Source organism: Channa argus, chromosome 7 (assembly GCF_033026475.1).
Source record: "Channa argus isolate prfri chromosome 7, Channa argus male v1.0, whole genome shotgun sequence".
NCBI classification, from domain to species: Eukaryota; Metazoa; Chordata; class Actinopteri; order Anabantiformes; family Channidae; genus Channa; species Channa argus.
In genome coordinates this window covers 11,119,895-11,136,551 of record NC_090203.1, presented here as the reverse complement: position 1 = coordinate 11,136,551, position 16,657 = coordinate 11,119,895, and the positions used below count along the sequence as shown (strand labels likewise).

At 38.8% G+C, this 16,657-nt stretch overlaps 2 protein-coding genes across 3 annotated transcripts; one reads left to right on the top strand and one right to left on the bottom strand.

The window, feature by feature from the left end:
• The first annotated feature begins 874 nt into the window (after positions 1-874).
• cyth2 (cytohesin 2) lies at positions 875-10,922 on the top strand. 2 transcript variants are annotated; one of them, XM_067509055.1, is made up of 12 exons: positions 875-1,070; positions 2,582-2,732; positions 3,288-3,354; positions 3,440-3,558; positions 3,640-3,720; positions 3,962-4,074; positions 5,278-5,426; positions 5,525-5,636; positions 6,349-6,425; positions 7,311-7,382; positions 7,468-7,622; positions 7,753-10,922. In XM_067509055.1, exons 1-12 carry the CDS (start codon positions 1,004-1,006, stop codon positions 7,838-7,840), a joined length of 1,251 nt encoding a protein of 416 aa, XP_067365156.1. In that variant the 5' UTR covers positions 875-1,003; the 3' UTR covers positions 7,841-10,922. The 2 variants fall into 2 exon arrangements, with proteins under 2 accessions (XP_067365156.1, XP_067365157.1); XM_067509056.1 differs by having other exon boundaries at positions 1,055-1,174; positions 5,525-5,637; positions 6,347-6,425.
• A 133-nt stretch (positions 10,923-11,055) lies between these two features.
• Positions 11,056-16,368, bottom strand: si:dkey-283b15.2 (neuronal pentraxin-2). Its single transcript, XM_067509053.1, has 5 exons — positions 15,434-16,368; positions 13,867-14,353; positions 13,315-13,568; positions 12,967-13,146; positions 11,056-12,560 (listed from the first exon to the last, which is right to left on the bottom strand). The coding sequence occupies exons 1-5, from the start codon at positions 16,112-16,114 to the stop codon at positions 12,351-12,353; spliced, it is 1,812 nt and encodes a 603-aa protein (XP_067365154.1). The 5' UTR covers positions 16,115-16,368; the 3' UTR covers positions 11,056-12,350.
• Positions 16,369-16,657: the final 289 nt, after the last annotated feature.

Below are 16,657 nucleotides of genomic sequence, written 5' to 3'. Positions count from 1 at the left end.
TCAGGACTTTAAGTACTTAGGGTCAACGGTTCAGAGTAACGGAGTGTGGAAAAGAGGTGAAGAGGCGAGTGCAAGCAGGTTGTCACGGGTGGAGAAAAGTGTAAGGTTTGTTGTGTGATAAAAGATTATCAGCGAGAATGAAAGGAAAGGTGTTCAAGAAGGTAGTGAGACCAGCGATGTTGTTCGGCTTAGAGAGAGTGGCACTGAAGAAATGACAGGAGGCAGAGCTGGAGGTAGCAGAGCTTAAGATGTTGAGGTTCTCTTTTGGAGTGATGAGGATGGACAGGATCAGGAATGAGTACATCAGAGGGATGGCTCATGTTAGATCTTTTGGAGATAAAGTCAGAGAGGCCAGATTGAGGTGGTCTGGAGATGTTAAGAGGAGAGACTGTGATTATATCGGTAGAAGGATGCTGAGGTTGGAGCTGCCAGGCAGGAGGTCTAGAGAAAGATGATTGTGGCAACCCCTGAAAGGGAACAGCCGAAAGGAAAAGAAGAAGACAGTACAAGTATCTTGCATTTATACAGTACTCTTATTTGTACAGTACTTCAGTAAATAGTAACTCGCTATAGCTGACTGATGCTGTCTTCCATGGTTATGCATCAGTTTAAATGGTGTGAAAACACTGTGCATTTTATGCAAACCTCAGAAATCTGGTTTGTTTGGTGTAACCTGTTTCTGTTTCAGTTTATATTGTTTAAATGTTTAAAAATGTTTATATAAATGTACGTATAAAATTTATAGTTTTACGTCTCAAACAATTCATTAGTTGATGCCAAATTTCACCCTAACCATAACACTGTAACTCCAAATCATCACTTAATGTAAGGTATTATATTTTGAAAAAAAGCTGACCGGAGGAAGACTACTCGAAAGTCAGCCGCTGCTTCCGGTATCGCCACCTTCTTTGTCTCCGGCCCAACAGTTTGATACCAAGTGTTGTCTATTTTCATTTAGTGTGAGGATATATTTACTCAAATATATCCCTATTTTTTATATTGAATGACAGTCGATTCTGAAATATTTATGCCTAAAAGTAAAGCGCCAAAAATGGATGACCTGGACTACAGTAAGTGGGTTTTACCTAAGTAGCTATTAGCACAGGGTATCGCTAGCTAGCCGTGGCTAGTTGTGCAGCTAGTGGCTCCATGCATTTGCTCAGGTTGGACACTGGTGAGTCCACTAAACATCCAAATAAAAATAACTGACATATATATTTGTCCTTTCCTAGACGTGTATGTGCGTTCGTGTAAAACACAGTTTGGTTAGAAGGAGTTACAAAGATGCCTCAACCTGTGGCCAACTAAATATTGATTGATTGTCCGTGAGCTAGGTTAAGTAACGTCTCAGCTAAAGGTAGCGGACATTTAACACCCCTGCCACCTTCCAGGTTACACAAGAAGAGCTTGTCAAAACTGGATATCGGCTGTGTATTGTAACCAGTACCATGCCCGCTGTTGCGTAAATCAAACCTTAGCGTTAACACAGACTGTAGGCTTGCTTGGTGGTGGTGTGGAGCAGCTGCTTGTTTTGCTCAGTAAACGCACTGCTCAGGAGTTTTTGGTCGCTGTCACCCACTGTTGATCACAAGCGTTATCTTTCTGCAAAATATGTCAGCATTGAAAGCGTCCCAGTGTTATGCACTGTGACAACTGCAGTTGTCATTGAATGTATTTTTAAGTTTCCAGTGGATTAGGCTTTGGTAACTAAAATTGCCGCAGTGTAATAAAACAGCCCTTAAAATGTGGTGCCTTGGGGTTCACTTTTTTAGTGCAGTGTTTTAGAGCACGTTTGAACTCAGTTCTTTGTGCTAGGGGCTCCACTTTCATACCCTTTTCCCTGTTCCACCAGTAGGCAGCAAATAGTTTGATCCCATTCCCACTGATACATCTTTGCTGTTTGTTTAACCTAAGCTGTCTTCTGAGGTTTTCCTGGCTTTGAACACATTTAGCCATCTTGCCATTTTTTTTATTTTGGGGCATGAATGTTTTGCTTTTGAGGTTTATTTTGTTATAATTAGTAAATGATAATCACATTCATATCAGTAATGATGGTAGACAAATAGTAAAATAAACTAAGTTAAGCAGTACCTCTCAAAACTTTAACAAAACTTTCAACAATAGTTTAACATTACAGTCTTTAATAAACTTGGGTTAAGTAGGTTTTAGAAATTAAAATTGGCACTTTATAAGCCAAGCAATTAATAAAAAAATAATACTCAGCAGACTAATTAATAATGTGAATAGTTCTTAGTTTTAATAATTAATGTAATAACAAAGGGACAGCAGAGGGTTGTTGATAGAGAAATTTGAAGTGTGGGTGTGCGAAATATGAAAAAGAACACTCGAGTCCTCAATCAGTATGTTTTCTTGTATTATAGTTACTTATGGGAAATACTGTTACATCCAATTCTTTCTACTTCTTTCTATTGTAAAAAGTATTGACTATAGTTCTTAATTGATAGGTTTTTGCATTTCTGCTAAGGATGAATTCTACTTTCGATATTGTGGGATAAGCTACCATTTGTTATATTTGCAGCAGCATCAGCAATGGAGTCATTCTTCTTCTCTTCCCTTAAAGTCCCAGTAGACCTGAGCCCAGAGGAGCGCTCTGAGCTGGAGGACATCCGCAGGAGGAAGGGCGTCCTGCTGCAGGAGATCCAGAGGCTCAGAGAGGAATTGAGAGAGGCAATTTTAGAGGTGGAAGGACTAGAGTCCAGCACAGAGGGCAGGTAAGAAGAAAAAATCCTGCAGCTGTTCTCTAAACAGTATTGATTTGGCATTATTAAAAAAAAAGGACAGGACTTTGCTTTGATTCCCACATGGTGCACTGATTTTTCTTCATTTGGGTTATGAATTTACTAAACTCTAGGAGCTGGACACAGCAATTCTGCTTTAAAAAGCATGAGTAAAGCATAAAGGGTTAAAGTTGTGAACATGGCTGACTTTTGATGCTTATTCATAACTTGGCCTGAAGTAAAGGGTTGAAAATGTCTACACTTGTCCTTATCCTATCATCAGTCTTTGCCAGTCTAAAACATAACAGATATCTTCAATTATTTGTAGATTGTTCTCTAACATAATCTTGCTATTCATGCATAGGCAATGTAATTTAAAAAGTTAAACATTCAAAGTGCCATGCTTAATGAATTGAAAGAAATCAAAAACTAGAAATAGTTGTGGTGATATTTTTTTTTCAAGTAATCTTGTGTGATTTGTTTTTGTGACCACTGAGCTGTGATTTCATCATACCAAAGCTTCTCTTATTATCTTTTTTTTCTTTGCAGTAAAACTCTACAGAAAAGTAGACATGTGGCAATGGGAAGGAAGAAATTCAACATGGACCCCAAAAAGGTAATACTTCTCATCATTTGTACCAGTATAGTTTGTCCATTCTTCACGAGTTTCATTGTGACTGGCTGTTTGGCCCTCTCTGTAGGGCATCATGTTTTTGGTGGAGAACGAGCTCCTCAGACACACTCCAGAGGACATCTCTCAGTTCTTATACAAAGGAGAGGGCCTCAACAAGACCGCTATAGGAGATTACCTGGGGGAAAGGTCTCATACCCCTAATATACCCTGCTCTTTTTTGTTTCTCTTAATGTTTCAGTCTTTTGTAACTCTTTTGCTGAATTGCAGGGATGACTTCAACATCAAAGTTCTTCAGGCTTTTGTGGACCTCCACGAATTCACTGATCTCAACCTTGTCCAGGCTCTCAGGTAAACTGTGTCAATTTTGTTGGGTTTTTTTTTTGTTTTGCACCAAGGGCAGAACCTCTTGACTAGTATCCTGGCATTCTCTATTAAACAAACCTAAACAATGGAAAGTCCCACTGTCTCCACACTTCAGGTTAGTGAGGGGAAAAGGTGTTGCAAGAGAACAGTGTGATTGTGTAATTTTGTCTTGCTTGTAGAATTTGTTTTCTTAGATCTGACCTAAACCTTGACCTGTTTTTTACAGACAGTTCCTGTGGAGTTTCCGCTTGCCCGGTGAAGCCCAGAAGATCGACAGAATGATGGAGGCCTTTGCTCAGAGATACTGCCACTGCAACCCTGGCGTCTTCCAGAGCACTGGTAAACAAAAACATGTTAACAGTCACACAGTTGTCCATGTTAGAGTAGGATAAACTGCAAATGTTCCTACATTACATTTAATGAATGTATGGATTGGATGGTTTTTTAGACTTCTGTTTACACAACATGAAGTGAAAGTAGGGAAAAGTGATGTCACACAATGAGCAACAATGAGCCCCTTACCAGAAATGAGATTTCAGAGTCTGCCAGTTAATAAACAATAACATTTTTCTCTCAGTAAAGGTTAAAGGTTCCTTGCGGAATTTACTCATGTCATCTTATTTTACTCACCGATACAGGCTGTCCATATCCTTATGATGTAACAAATGGGTTATGTGCCTTATATTCACAAAGCCAAATTTTATGCCAACATTTTAATGTCAGCATTTATTTTTGTATCAGTCTTATTTTACCCTGCCTCTGCTGAAAAGTGTTAAGGTTCTGGTTACCTGTTAATCGGTTTAATAAGTGTATTACTTGTGGCAGAAATGTGTGTTTTGCCTGCCTGCATTTGTGTTAAAGTGTGTGCGTGCGGTAGATTAACAAAACATTTATAAAAACATTCAGAAAGTCTGCAAGGAAACTTTTAATTATTTCGCATAACTTTGTTTGTTTCTGCAATTTGATCTTCAACTTTTGAAATTTATTTTTCAAATGCAGCAGATTTTAAAAAGTCAAAGTTGGAAACACTTATCCCCATTGGCTTTATGCAAACCTTGGAGAGGAATTGAGTGAAACTAACTAATAAGTTGCCAAGTAGGATGGAGGTTCATGACTAAATGCCAATTAAAATGCCACCAGGAAATTACCCAGTGGACAGCTGAGGGAAAGGCCTGATGTCCTACAACACGAGATTAAGGCCAGATTTAAGGCCTTAGGGAAGATATTGAACAAGCCATATATAGTAGCATGCAATCAAGCACACTTCAGCTAGACTGCAATAACAGAGCCAAATGTAGCTGCACAGAGTTTAATAATTAATACAGAAAAAAAGAACAAATTGCAATTTGATGATTTTCCTATATTATACATAGTCCTTTTAGTATACTAAAAACTATATTTTATTTATGTGATATAGGTGTTTTAATATTAGTAGTAATTAGTTTTTATTTTATTTTATTTATTTTTCCTTTCAGCTTGTCCTCTGAGTTCAGTATTGGTTTTAATCCATTTCAGTCACAACACAATCTCTCTTGTTCATAGACACATGTTATGTGCTGTCATTTGCCATCATTATGCTGAATACAAGCCTGCATAACCCCAACGTAAGGGACAAACCTGGAGTGGATCGCTTCATCTCAATGAATCGAGGCATCAACGAGGGGGGAGACCTGCCAGAGGAGCTTCTCAGAGTATGATCATCTCTGTCTTGGTTTTCTTTCTAAATGTTCAAGTGACAATGAAAATTATCTCAATAACAAAATATTTTTTAAATTATGTGTTACTCTAGAATCTCTATGAAAGCATTAAAAACGAGCCCTTCAAGATTCCTGAGGATGACGGCAATGACTTGACCCACACCTTTTTTAACCCTGACAGGGAGGGGTGGCTTCTCAAACTTGGTGAGCTAATGCCAATGAGTCATCTGTGCTTTATTGGGAGTACTGCTGCTCTTGGCTTTAACACAGATTTTGTAAAATTAAACTCTTCTACTGAGACGTGCAATATGTTGATATTAAAGACAGAAGAATATATTAAGAAAATGTCATGTTCTGTATGCTACTGTACTTTTTCTTCTCTAAGGCTTTGTGCTATGATGAACTTGCCATTCATTCTGAGGTTTGCTGTCTCTTTGCCCCCACTTGATATTATCAGCTCACAGTGTTGTGGCAATCAGACATTGCCATAGCATGATGGTAACCAGAGACCCACTTTCTTGCGTCATGTGATGGCAGTCTAAAATTCTGATTGTTTTCTTTTGCATGGCAGGACCTGTGATCTGTGTGTCACTAATATAATCTCTCTTCATGTCCTCTTGTTCCTCTCTACCTCCACTGTCTCCCTCTAAACCTCTGGTCCTTTTTGTCTCTGCTTCTTCCTTGTGATTTCCACCCTCTACTGCTGCTGCTTGCTTTCTCAGGAGGTATGTACTGACAGAGTTATTGTAGAAAGAAGTCGCTACATAGTTACTGTAGCTGTAACTGTCAAAATGTAGCTGTAACTGAGAATGTAGCTGTAACTGTCAAAAAGTAGTATCCCTTCAAATTTGACCCCTTAAGGAAATAATTTTCCTCTCCTGTAACTTGTTATCCTGACCGTGTTGTTGTGTTTTAGGGGGACGTGTGAAGACTTGGAAACGGCGATGGTTTATTCTCACAGATAACTGCCTTTATTACTTTGAATACACAACAGTAAGTTTTAGTTTATTCTCATTTATGACATTGTCTATCCATGTACAAGCATCAGGTAGACTAAACAGGATGCTGAACATTTTTTTGTGATCAATTACATTTGATTTGTCATTTTGGGAGCCATTTAAAATAAATTGTAATCTAACAATTCAAAGTTTTTCTGCAGGGAAGTTAGTGCTGCAGAACCTAAGGATTAGATGTGCAACTATTTTCGTCCGCTCAGGACTTATTTTTTGTCTCATAAATAAGGTTTCTGTAGAAACCTAAAATGTTTAGGCCTTGATAATTTTATTTAATGTACACATTCAACAGGAGAATTACTTCAGAAACCTTATTTCTGAGAATCTGCATGAATGTACCAACATGAAATTCTCAGCAAGTAACCACAAATTCTTTAGTTGGCAACAAACAAATGGTAGCACAACAGAGAAACAAAACTTGTGGGGGGGGAAAAGCAAATTCATTTGTAGTGAATTGGAAATTGGCTTCCAAAGTTGAAAAAATGACAAAGAAACATTTTTAGTTAGTACTCGTAATGTAGCAAAGATTTGTTACTTGGGGACAAAATCAGAAGCTGATTAAGGTGGCGTTCATTTTAACCACTTAATGTTCTGTCGTTTTATCAATAATAAGACATTATCATTTATTAGGTGGTCATATTTTGTATTGATCATCTGTATCTGAACAGTAACTAATATTAACTAATTAATGTAGTGGTCTCAAAAATACAAAATTTCCACTCTAGTGTAGTAAAGGAAACAAAAGGCAAATACACAAGTAGAAATACCTCACAGGTGTACTTAAGCACAGTACTAGAGTAAATGTGCTAATAACGTTACGCCTTGGACAGGGACTGATACCTTTTTCTGTGATTTTTACCAACAGGATAAGGAGCCACGAGGTATCATTCCTTTGGAAAACCTTAGCATCCGTGAGGTTGAAGATCCAAGAAAACCAGTAAGTTTGCATTACTGCACAAAATTGTTGTAAAGTTGCTGTATCGTGATTGCTTATCTTACGTTTCTGGCGTTTGTCCCATCAGAACTGCTTTGAGTTATACATCCCCAATAATCGTGGTCAGCTGATTAAGGCGTGTAAGACAGAGGCAGATGGGAGAGTGGTGGAAGGGAATCACATGGTGTACCGCATCTCTGCCCCCACACCTGAAGAGAAGGAGGAATGGATTCACAGCATCAAGTATGTAAATGAAAAACAGGAAGCATAGGCTTAGTCATAGAAATTTGGGCTTGAGTTTCTGTTCGGTACATGTACCTTTTAATTGTATGATCCACCCACTCATTAGTGTGTTTCTTTGTTGTCCATACAGATCTGCCGTAAGTGTTGATCCCTTCTACGAAATGCTTGCTGCCAGAAAGAAACGTATATCTCTGAAGAAGAAGGAGGAACAACCATAGTCAATTTCCTTCGTTGTCTTTCCGTCTTCCTCTGTTTTTCACTTATTTTCTTCCTACACGGGACTCTTTATTTTTTCCCTAGTTACTGTTTCATGTCCCCATCCTCTCTCTGATATAGCGACTGTTTGCTATCAAGTCTAGCAGACTCTCTGATATCTTGGTTCATACAATACTGCAGTTATGACACAGTGCAGTCAGAGTACACTGTCTGTCCTTTCTTCCCACTATTTTCTTCTCGTTAACAATTTACATGAACTGTGAAACTTTCTTTGGTCTTTGACCATGTTCACACTAATATGGATAACTTCAAAACTAATATTGAAAAAAACTTTAGGAAGAACACAAATGCTTACGGTCATTGGCCTGAGCATCCCTTACATGCCCAATATAGAACATTACGTATTTATGTGTTTTATTAAGTTTGTAGCATGTGTAGTACACTTTTAGAAAACTATCTCAAAATGCCTTTGTGGATCGAAAACTCACAAAACAATCAATCTTTGAAACTTACCATTAGTGTGAATATGGTCCTGTTTAGGATAGCAAGCAGCTTCATTTCCCGTGGAGTCTTTTACATTTATTGAAGAATGACAAATAAGAAGCTGCCTTTTTTGATTGTGCTTACACAAGACAAAATGTGAATTCAGTATTTAAACACTAATACTATTTAATGAGAATGAGAAACAACACAGCAAATAATTTCAGTTTAACAACATGTACTTAAGGCTTCTTATAGTATCCTAAGAACTTTAACTACACTTTACTACTGTTCACACTTACATACTGTAGCCATTATTTGCGGAAAACTCAACAGTTCTTTACTGTTTGCTTGAATTGGCAAGTTCATTTTCACTTTAGAAGTGGTCAGGTTTCCAGGCACAAGCTAAGGCAAATTTTTGCTTGTGTGTCCCCTCACCTATCTGCACTTGCATTACGGATGTACACTGTTGTACACACTTGTTCAAATTACATGGACACCACAGGGACAAACTACCTGGGTAAACTAAACTAAGCTGTGTAAAATTAAGGGCTTATAACTGTTTACTTACATTTTGATCTTTTATTTAACATGTCACTTATTTTCACTCTTCGGCCCATTGCAGCAGTCCCTGTTGTGTTTAAAGCTAGTGGTAGCTGCTCACATTGGCAGACATTAACTATAGCTGTGTTCATATGATTTCACACAAAGCACTATTAACTAGTGAACAGCAGTTCTAAAGTGGAAATATAACATTAATTAAACGATGGGATTTATGAGAGAAGACATAAAAGTGCCGCAGACTTCTCTTGCGGATTAATCACAGAACATGAGAACCATGCGGGTTTTGCTTTTGTATCAAGCAGCAAAAGCATTGTTTGTCCTGTGATGTGACTATTGCGTTTACACACATCACGATGACAATGCTGAAATGATACATTGTGTAGCCCCAACTGATCCCATAACAGACACGCGGGCACACAAAGTATGAATGGGCCTTTAGTGGAGACAAACATAAGCAGCAGGCCACTTCTTGTTGGAGCTCAGCAATACATGTCTGAGCAGTAGTGAAGCTGAGAAGCATAGTACCAGTCTGGAGGCTTATTAGCATTCACATTATAACACTATACTGAACAATGATCAGATGTAATCTTACAGCATGACACTAATCATTTCCCTACTTTCTCTACACTACAAGAATCTTTCACTATTAATAACTCTGTCACACTATTAGAGCCAGGTCTGTCTGTATAGCTAGGTTTGTATATTAAGTTCGAAGACATTTTGAAGGCAGCTCATTACAATGTATCTTTTTTGTAAATAGACGTTAGCTTATTTGTTAATGACACATACAAATGATTTAATTTATTCTTTATCTTTTGTTAAATTCAATTTTTTTGTACAAGCTACTGTAGAACTGCATGTTGATAAACTGAGGTGTTGGTGATGTATCACTGATCATGCTACTGCACTGAACATTGTTAGTGTTCCCTGTTGATATGGGAAAATTACATTTAATGTGGAGGTAGATTGATACATACATTCATACAAATCTTTTACTTATTTATAATAATATTTATTATCATTATTTTAGAAAATAAGATGTTTAGATTGTGTTTTGTAGTCTGATTTAACTCCATAGTGTTCCATCATACTATGTAAAGCACAAACAGTAATTAGTCTCAACCTGCTAAACAGCCAGTCTTTATTTCACTGCCTCTGCGTAAACATTTTTCCATTGTACTAGAAGTATAAAAATGAAATGACACCATAACAAGGAACACTAATAAAACTTTGATTCATTATGTAATAGTACAATAATAAGATGTAATGAATCAGCAACACATTTAGATTTGTGTCCAGTGATAGATTTGCTTGACATCCAATTCATAAACTGTTTGTAGTAGTTAAATGAAGTGGCATTTTTTTAAAATTATAGGAAAAAGTACTGTCTACTGCACTTTATCAGTTTTGGCATTTCTGGAGAAAATGCTGTTACGTTGACTGACAATACAGCTCCAATACTCTGTAGCAGCTTCTACTGGTGACCTTACACACTGCAATATGCTCAAGGATAAACCATGTGGAAACAAATAACACCCTCACCTGGTCAATTCCTGCTACAACCGCAATACTTTATTTAATCTGGTTAAGACCTTGATGCATGGAGTTGAATGGGCAGGACAGAAAATGTTTTAAAAACACAGCAAGTTGTTAATGATTAAAATACACATATAGAATGGTCTTTTACTCCCCTGCTCAAACGTTAACTCCATTTTTGTATTTCTATATATCACATGAACTTTCTGTTGGCCTTCACCTTCTGGGTATTCTTGAAGTGCAAAGTTGCCAAAAAATAAAAATGGTTGAAAAAACAAATGTATGAACACTGAAATGATCAGACTGGTACTGGTCCTCTCTTTCTGTTTCCTTTGACCCAACAGTCACCTCTTTCAGAAAATGTGTTTATTTTGCATTTATTTATTTTTACTTACTGTGAGGTGAAAATGGATAGATCATCTGATAATGTAGCAAAAGGAAAAGCACGGCACATTGGTGTCAGTAAACTACTGTGTAACAATAAAAAGGTAAACGGATGATAAACTGGTGGACCTGTTCTTATGTTCCTAGTTCTCTTTTTTCAAATTAACAGATGTGTTGACAGTTTTTTAATTCTGTCTTGAATTCTGGGCTCACATGAGCACTGTAGCAGGGTTTACTTGCTGTAACCATTCCTCCTGTTCTGTGTAACTTATAAGGGGAAAAAACGACAGACCTTCTTATGTGTAGAAATCTATATACATGTTTACGTGAAGATAATAGACCTCAATCTACTAACTTAGTCTACAAATCTTGTAAAGTTGCATTATTTTATTTCAAAGGAAAATTTTGACTTAAACTTTTATTTTGAAAGATCCTGCTCATTTCATTAACTCAAACTGAGGGTTTTAGGAAAGGTCCAGTCTGAGCAGGAGTGCTTGTGGCATGAAAAACCTTTTCAGTGCCGATTTGGGCACCTGACTGTTTCAGAAGATGCTTCTATGGGTTGTTAGATTGGTTGATTAGCAAAACCTTTTATGGTCTGTTGTATTAAAGTTGTAATCCTCTGTGTAACAAACATCCCGACATAGATGCTGACAGTTTACCTTCATCACAGCAAACTAAACTCAGTGAAGAACAAAGAACTAAATCTTTCACACTTTTATTTACAGGCATTTTTCTCCCTTCACTGTTGCCTAGTTCTTGCTTAAGGGCAATTTGTCTAAAATATTAATTATTTCATTGCTCAGTTTATAATGTCAGAGTTATAATCTGGCAAATTCACGGCTTTATGCAGAGAACAAACATTTTTTACAATCTATGCCTATACATTTCAGTAATTGAACAGCAAAGATCTGATCACATTTCTCCAAAAAATACAGCAGATTTGACAAAGTTAGAAGAAAATTTAGTGAAAATAAAGAACGGTTAAGTGAAAAAACATGTATTGCAGAATATATAAAAGTTGGGAAAAAACTGAACCGTTGGCCTAAGTAAAGAAGCCTTGTGTAGCTTTCGCCAAAAAAACATGTTTTTCTATGATACATAAATAATTAAAGTTATAAAGCGTAACACAATTAAATTCTACAAATTCTTTGGTAAATTAGCTGTATTGTCATAGAAACCTTTTTAAAAAGGATTCCACAGTAGAAATTAATTTTTCAGCACGTCTATCATCATTAAACTAACTTTGTCACTTCATCACAAAGAAGAACCCATGTAAGGGTTCTAAGGCCCAAGACCCCTAATTCCCTACATAGAATCTGTAAATACAGATAAGTCTGATGTTTTTCATTTCTTTCTTTTTTTCTTTTTTATAAAAAAATCCCTGATAAAGTTTACAGGAAGGCATTGATTCTGGGTTGGTACCACTGAGTGTGTAAAAACAGCTGAAAGTCGAAGGGAATTTTGTGTATTTCTTGCACCATCATTAGTGTCTTTTGTTTCTCATTTCTGATAAATGTTTTCAGTATGTTTAGGATGTGTCCACCTTCAGTGACAGGGGTCAAACGGGTATCTGGCAACACCTCCGTGAAGCTCCACCTCTGTATCGGACCAGGCAATGACATCCCCTATGAGATGGCTGCCACAGGAGGCAAGGCTATAGATGTCAGTGGCACTCAGGACGTGTGACCACATATGAAGATCTGACATCTCGCCCACAAATGACTGAGTGGCATCAAAACGGCCTCCAAGTGTGTCCTGAGAAACATTGGAATGAGCAAAGTTGACCCTTTTTATGTTCAGTTGTTTCATTGGATCACAAGTTAGGAGCACGTAAGGTACACGTGAGACAGCTGGATCAGTCAAAAGCACAACATTTCTCATATATGAACTTATTTACACAGTAACCTTATTACAGATTCTGAGATCATAGCATTTGGTTTCTTACATTTTAAATTTTTGGTAACAATTGAATGGAAAACCCTAATAATAAAATGCTTAATTAACAAAAAACTATGGACAGAGGCTTCTGGAATGTGAATTTAATATGTAATAGTTTAGCATAAACAGCCAGTAAATCCTTCATTGTAAGTGGATATTAATTTATCTTTTCTGTATTTACTACTACTTTTTTTTCTTAGTCTAAGAGTCACGTTATCTTTACCTGCTCCTGTCCTAGGATGAACACGCCTCCAGGTTTGATGGGGTGCCAGGAGGAAAGATTTATTCCAGACCCTCTCTGCACTCCATCCTGGTAGGCCTCCCACTGTCCGTCACGTGTTGACCAGGTCACACACACATGGTGCCACTTCCCATCACCCAGAGACAGGGGCAACGTCACTGCCTGCAGATGAGATAGCAAGCATGGTTAGACACTGTTAGAGACCCTGGAGTCAATTCTCTGTATTGTATTTGTAACCAAATAAGCAAGAAAGGTTTATTTATTAATGGTTTAATACCAAATGTAATCTAGTTTAGGTTTGGAATACAGTGACCAAACAATCTCCCTCACCTTATCATTGACAAGCAGCTCTATGGGGTTGTTCCCCCACTCAATCAACATTAACTCATTGGCCTGTCCAGGTGCAGAGTAAGAGAAGGGCGTCCCCAGGCTGGTCCCCGCTCCCGCCTTCATCCAGAGACACAAAGTCAGAGCAAAGATCTCCTGCAGCAGAGTCCTCTTCACCCGCCCGTACATATAGTTGGTTCTCATTGGGAAGCTGATCTGGAAGGCATCGGCACCCTTGGGTTTCTTCCTGCTGGCACCTGGTTTTTAGGGAGAAACAAAACAACACAGAGACCATGGTTACTGCTAAAGTCCATTCACTAACTGCTGTGTTTTGTAGCTTATGATCCTGTCATGAAATCTTCTTTAGCAGACAGTTGTAGCTGGATAAACTTCAGGGATTCCTTGTTTATTTTCTTATTTTTAGTAGCTAAAAAATAACACACTTTAAAACCTTAAAATCACTTCATAGATTCAATTAAAATGTTTTAGGATAATGAATAAAAGATGAAATATCATCCATGTAAATGTTTTAGCATTTGCATGAACGTTGTGTACCTGTGAGGTGCAGCTGACTGAGCATCGTTTCCAGTTTCTTTGAGTGAAAACCAGCCTGCAGCCCTGGTGCTCTGTATTCTGTGTGCACAAGGTGACTGTCTGCTTCATTGCTGTGGTCGTCGTCATCATCCTCTTCATTGGCATCATCATCGTCATCATCACCATGGTGATTTTCATCATGGTTGGCATGGTCACCATCCGCATCATGATGATCATCATTGTGGCTGTCTTCATGATGGTCAGTGTGGTTCCTACTGTCAATGTGACCGCTGTCGTTGTGGTCCTCTTTGTGGTCATTTATGTGTGCGTCTTTGTGGTGATCATTGTCCTGATCTCCATCGTCTCTGTGGCTGCTGTCGTTGTCGTGATGCTCAGGGCTGCTGTGGGGTGTGGTTCGATGGCGGTGCAGCTGTTGCTCCAGAGCACTGATCTTCCTCTGCAGCAGCTCCTTCAGGGAGCTGGAGTAGGCGATTGAGGTGTTCCTCTTCTGCTGAGGCAGATCAGCGCAAAATACAGTGGTGAAGATTGACAACAATGGCTAAATCCACTTTTGGTTTGTTGTTTTGCTGAGTGTGCCAAACAGCCATGGACCCCTTACAAACCTTCAGTCCAGTCATAATTTGACTCTGAGAAAGTTCTTTTTTGCTTACAATAACAAACTGACGTGACAATTTTACATTTATTTTTGCAATTGAACAAAACCTGTGGTAGGTCGATCACATCCACCCTTTTTCAGTCAATAAAACTGAAGTGTATAAAGTAATTAACATGGTCAACCCCACAAATGTTCTCATATTTTACTTCATTTATTATGTATGTCTCTAAACGCCTAAATGTTCTGACTACTTCCAGATTTAGATGAAAATATCACTAATTTTCCAGTTGGTCTCCGACTTAACTTTACATTCACCAGTCATCTGTTAGTGCTAGCTGCAGCAGTCAGGTAGATTTGCCTTTGCTTCTTTCCCTATCAGGTAATCCAGGCTTTGTCCTGGTGCGTGGCCTGATTACAAGTCTGTCAAGGAAGATCATGATAATTACTGCTGATCTTAGGTGCGTGCTAACCCCACTCTCTCCACAAATACGCCACAGCTCCTGACATCCATGATCACGATCCAAGAAAGAGAGAGGGGCAGCAGAAAACGGGTTGGATTAGTGCACCAAAAGAGCTGAAACATCAACTAACTAAAAGAAAAACAGGAATGTAGAGTCTCTAAATGTTTACCAAAACTTGAGTGTAGCTGTACAATCCACTGTAATCTCATAAAAGAGACTGCTGTGAGCTTGTTGCAACTCTGAGGTTCCCACTGAGGGACGTCAAAGTGATGCCAATATAGTGAGTGGCTTTATGCGATTTAGTAATTATTTGTTCCTTTGTCTAAAGTACTTAGCGGACATACTGCTTTGGGACCAATTAACAAACAGTCTGGTGACGACATAATTCGTTTCCTAACAAGGAAATAACCAATCTTCCTCCTACTCTCTTTGTTATTCATTAGCTGTATTGGATTACTGTTTCTTACTTTCTGTTACAAAGTTAAGAAAGTTTCCTCTGCTGGCTGCTCACCTGCAGGTTGTCCAGCCTGTCTTTCAGCGCCTGCAGCATCCTCTCCATCTGCTCTTGCGACGATGTGATGTCCCCTGTTGTCACATGTTTATCCTTACCCTGGTTGTTGTTGCTGTACCCTCCATCAGATCGTTTACCCCCTACAGAGGGGTGATGTGGTGAGTCTGGTATGAGGTTTCCATGGTGACCCTGCTGGTTGCTATAGTGGCCGTTGTCACTGTATGTACTGTGACTGGAAGCTCCTGCTCGATAAGAGTGTGAGGCTGTGCCGTGGTGCTCGTTGTGATGCGTCACACCCTGGCCAAAGCCCTCACACAGGGTGAGTTTGGCAGTCAGCTCTCTAATAGTCTCCCTCTGGTCCAGGATGGTCTCTTTCTGCTGGACAAGGCTCTCCCTGAGGTGGAGGATGGTAGCTTTGGCCTCTTCGCTCGCCCCCCACCAGCCAGCAGGAGGTGAACTTTGATGGCCTGGTCCGCTTGGCCCTGCTGCCCCCACTCCTGGACCTGTTGTAGGGAAGCAGGAGGGGTCTACATCCACAGGGACAGGGGTGCAAACAAAGCGTCGGTGAGCTCCATAGTCATGGTCAGGCCCTGAGCTTGCAGATGCAGGGAAGAGGAGGAGTGAAAGTAGAGAAACCATAATGTGACTAAGAAACGGGTGTAGAGACTGAGAATCCTTCATGATCTCAATCCACAGTTCAGCCAGAAAGTCTGAGGAGCTCTGCTTCACTTTAAAATGTGTGACACCAGTTGAAGTAAAGGTTGTGCTGATTTCCTTGTAGCTGTCGTTGAGACATCTGGGATCAAAAACACAAAAATTTCCACTCGTATGTGAGGAACTAATCGAATGCTTTTATCTTCTTCCTCTGAGAGAAGTTGTTTTATTGTGGATGTTGTCTTCACTTTTTCTTTCTCTCTGTCTATGAAGAATGAAATAACCCTGGGGAAAAAAAATCAGATTTGAGATCATGGCCCTTTATCTACATCCACATAGAGGGGACACAAATACATAAGCACCTGTGGAAAAGCACATGTCAACTTGAGACTTTGCCACAGATTTAAGTTCAGCTTTATTTAATGCTCACATGGCTGCTGTCATTTTATTGTCAGATCTAACCTATATTTGCTTTTTGCTTTGGTAGTTAGTGTCAGTTTTTGTAAAACAATACACAGTAAACAGACACATTCTGAGAGCACAGACAAACATAATGGTCTTCACTTATCA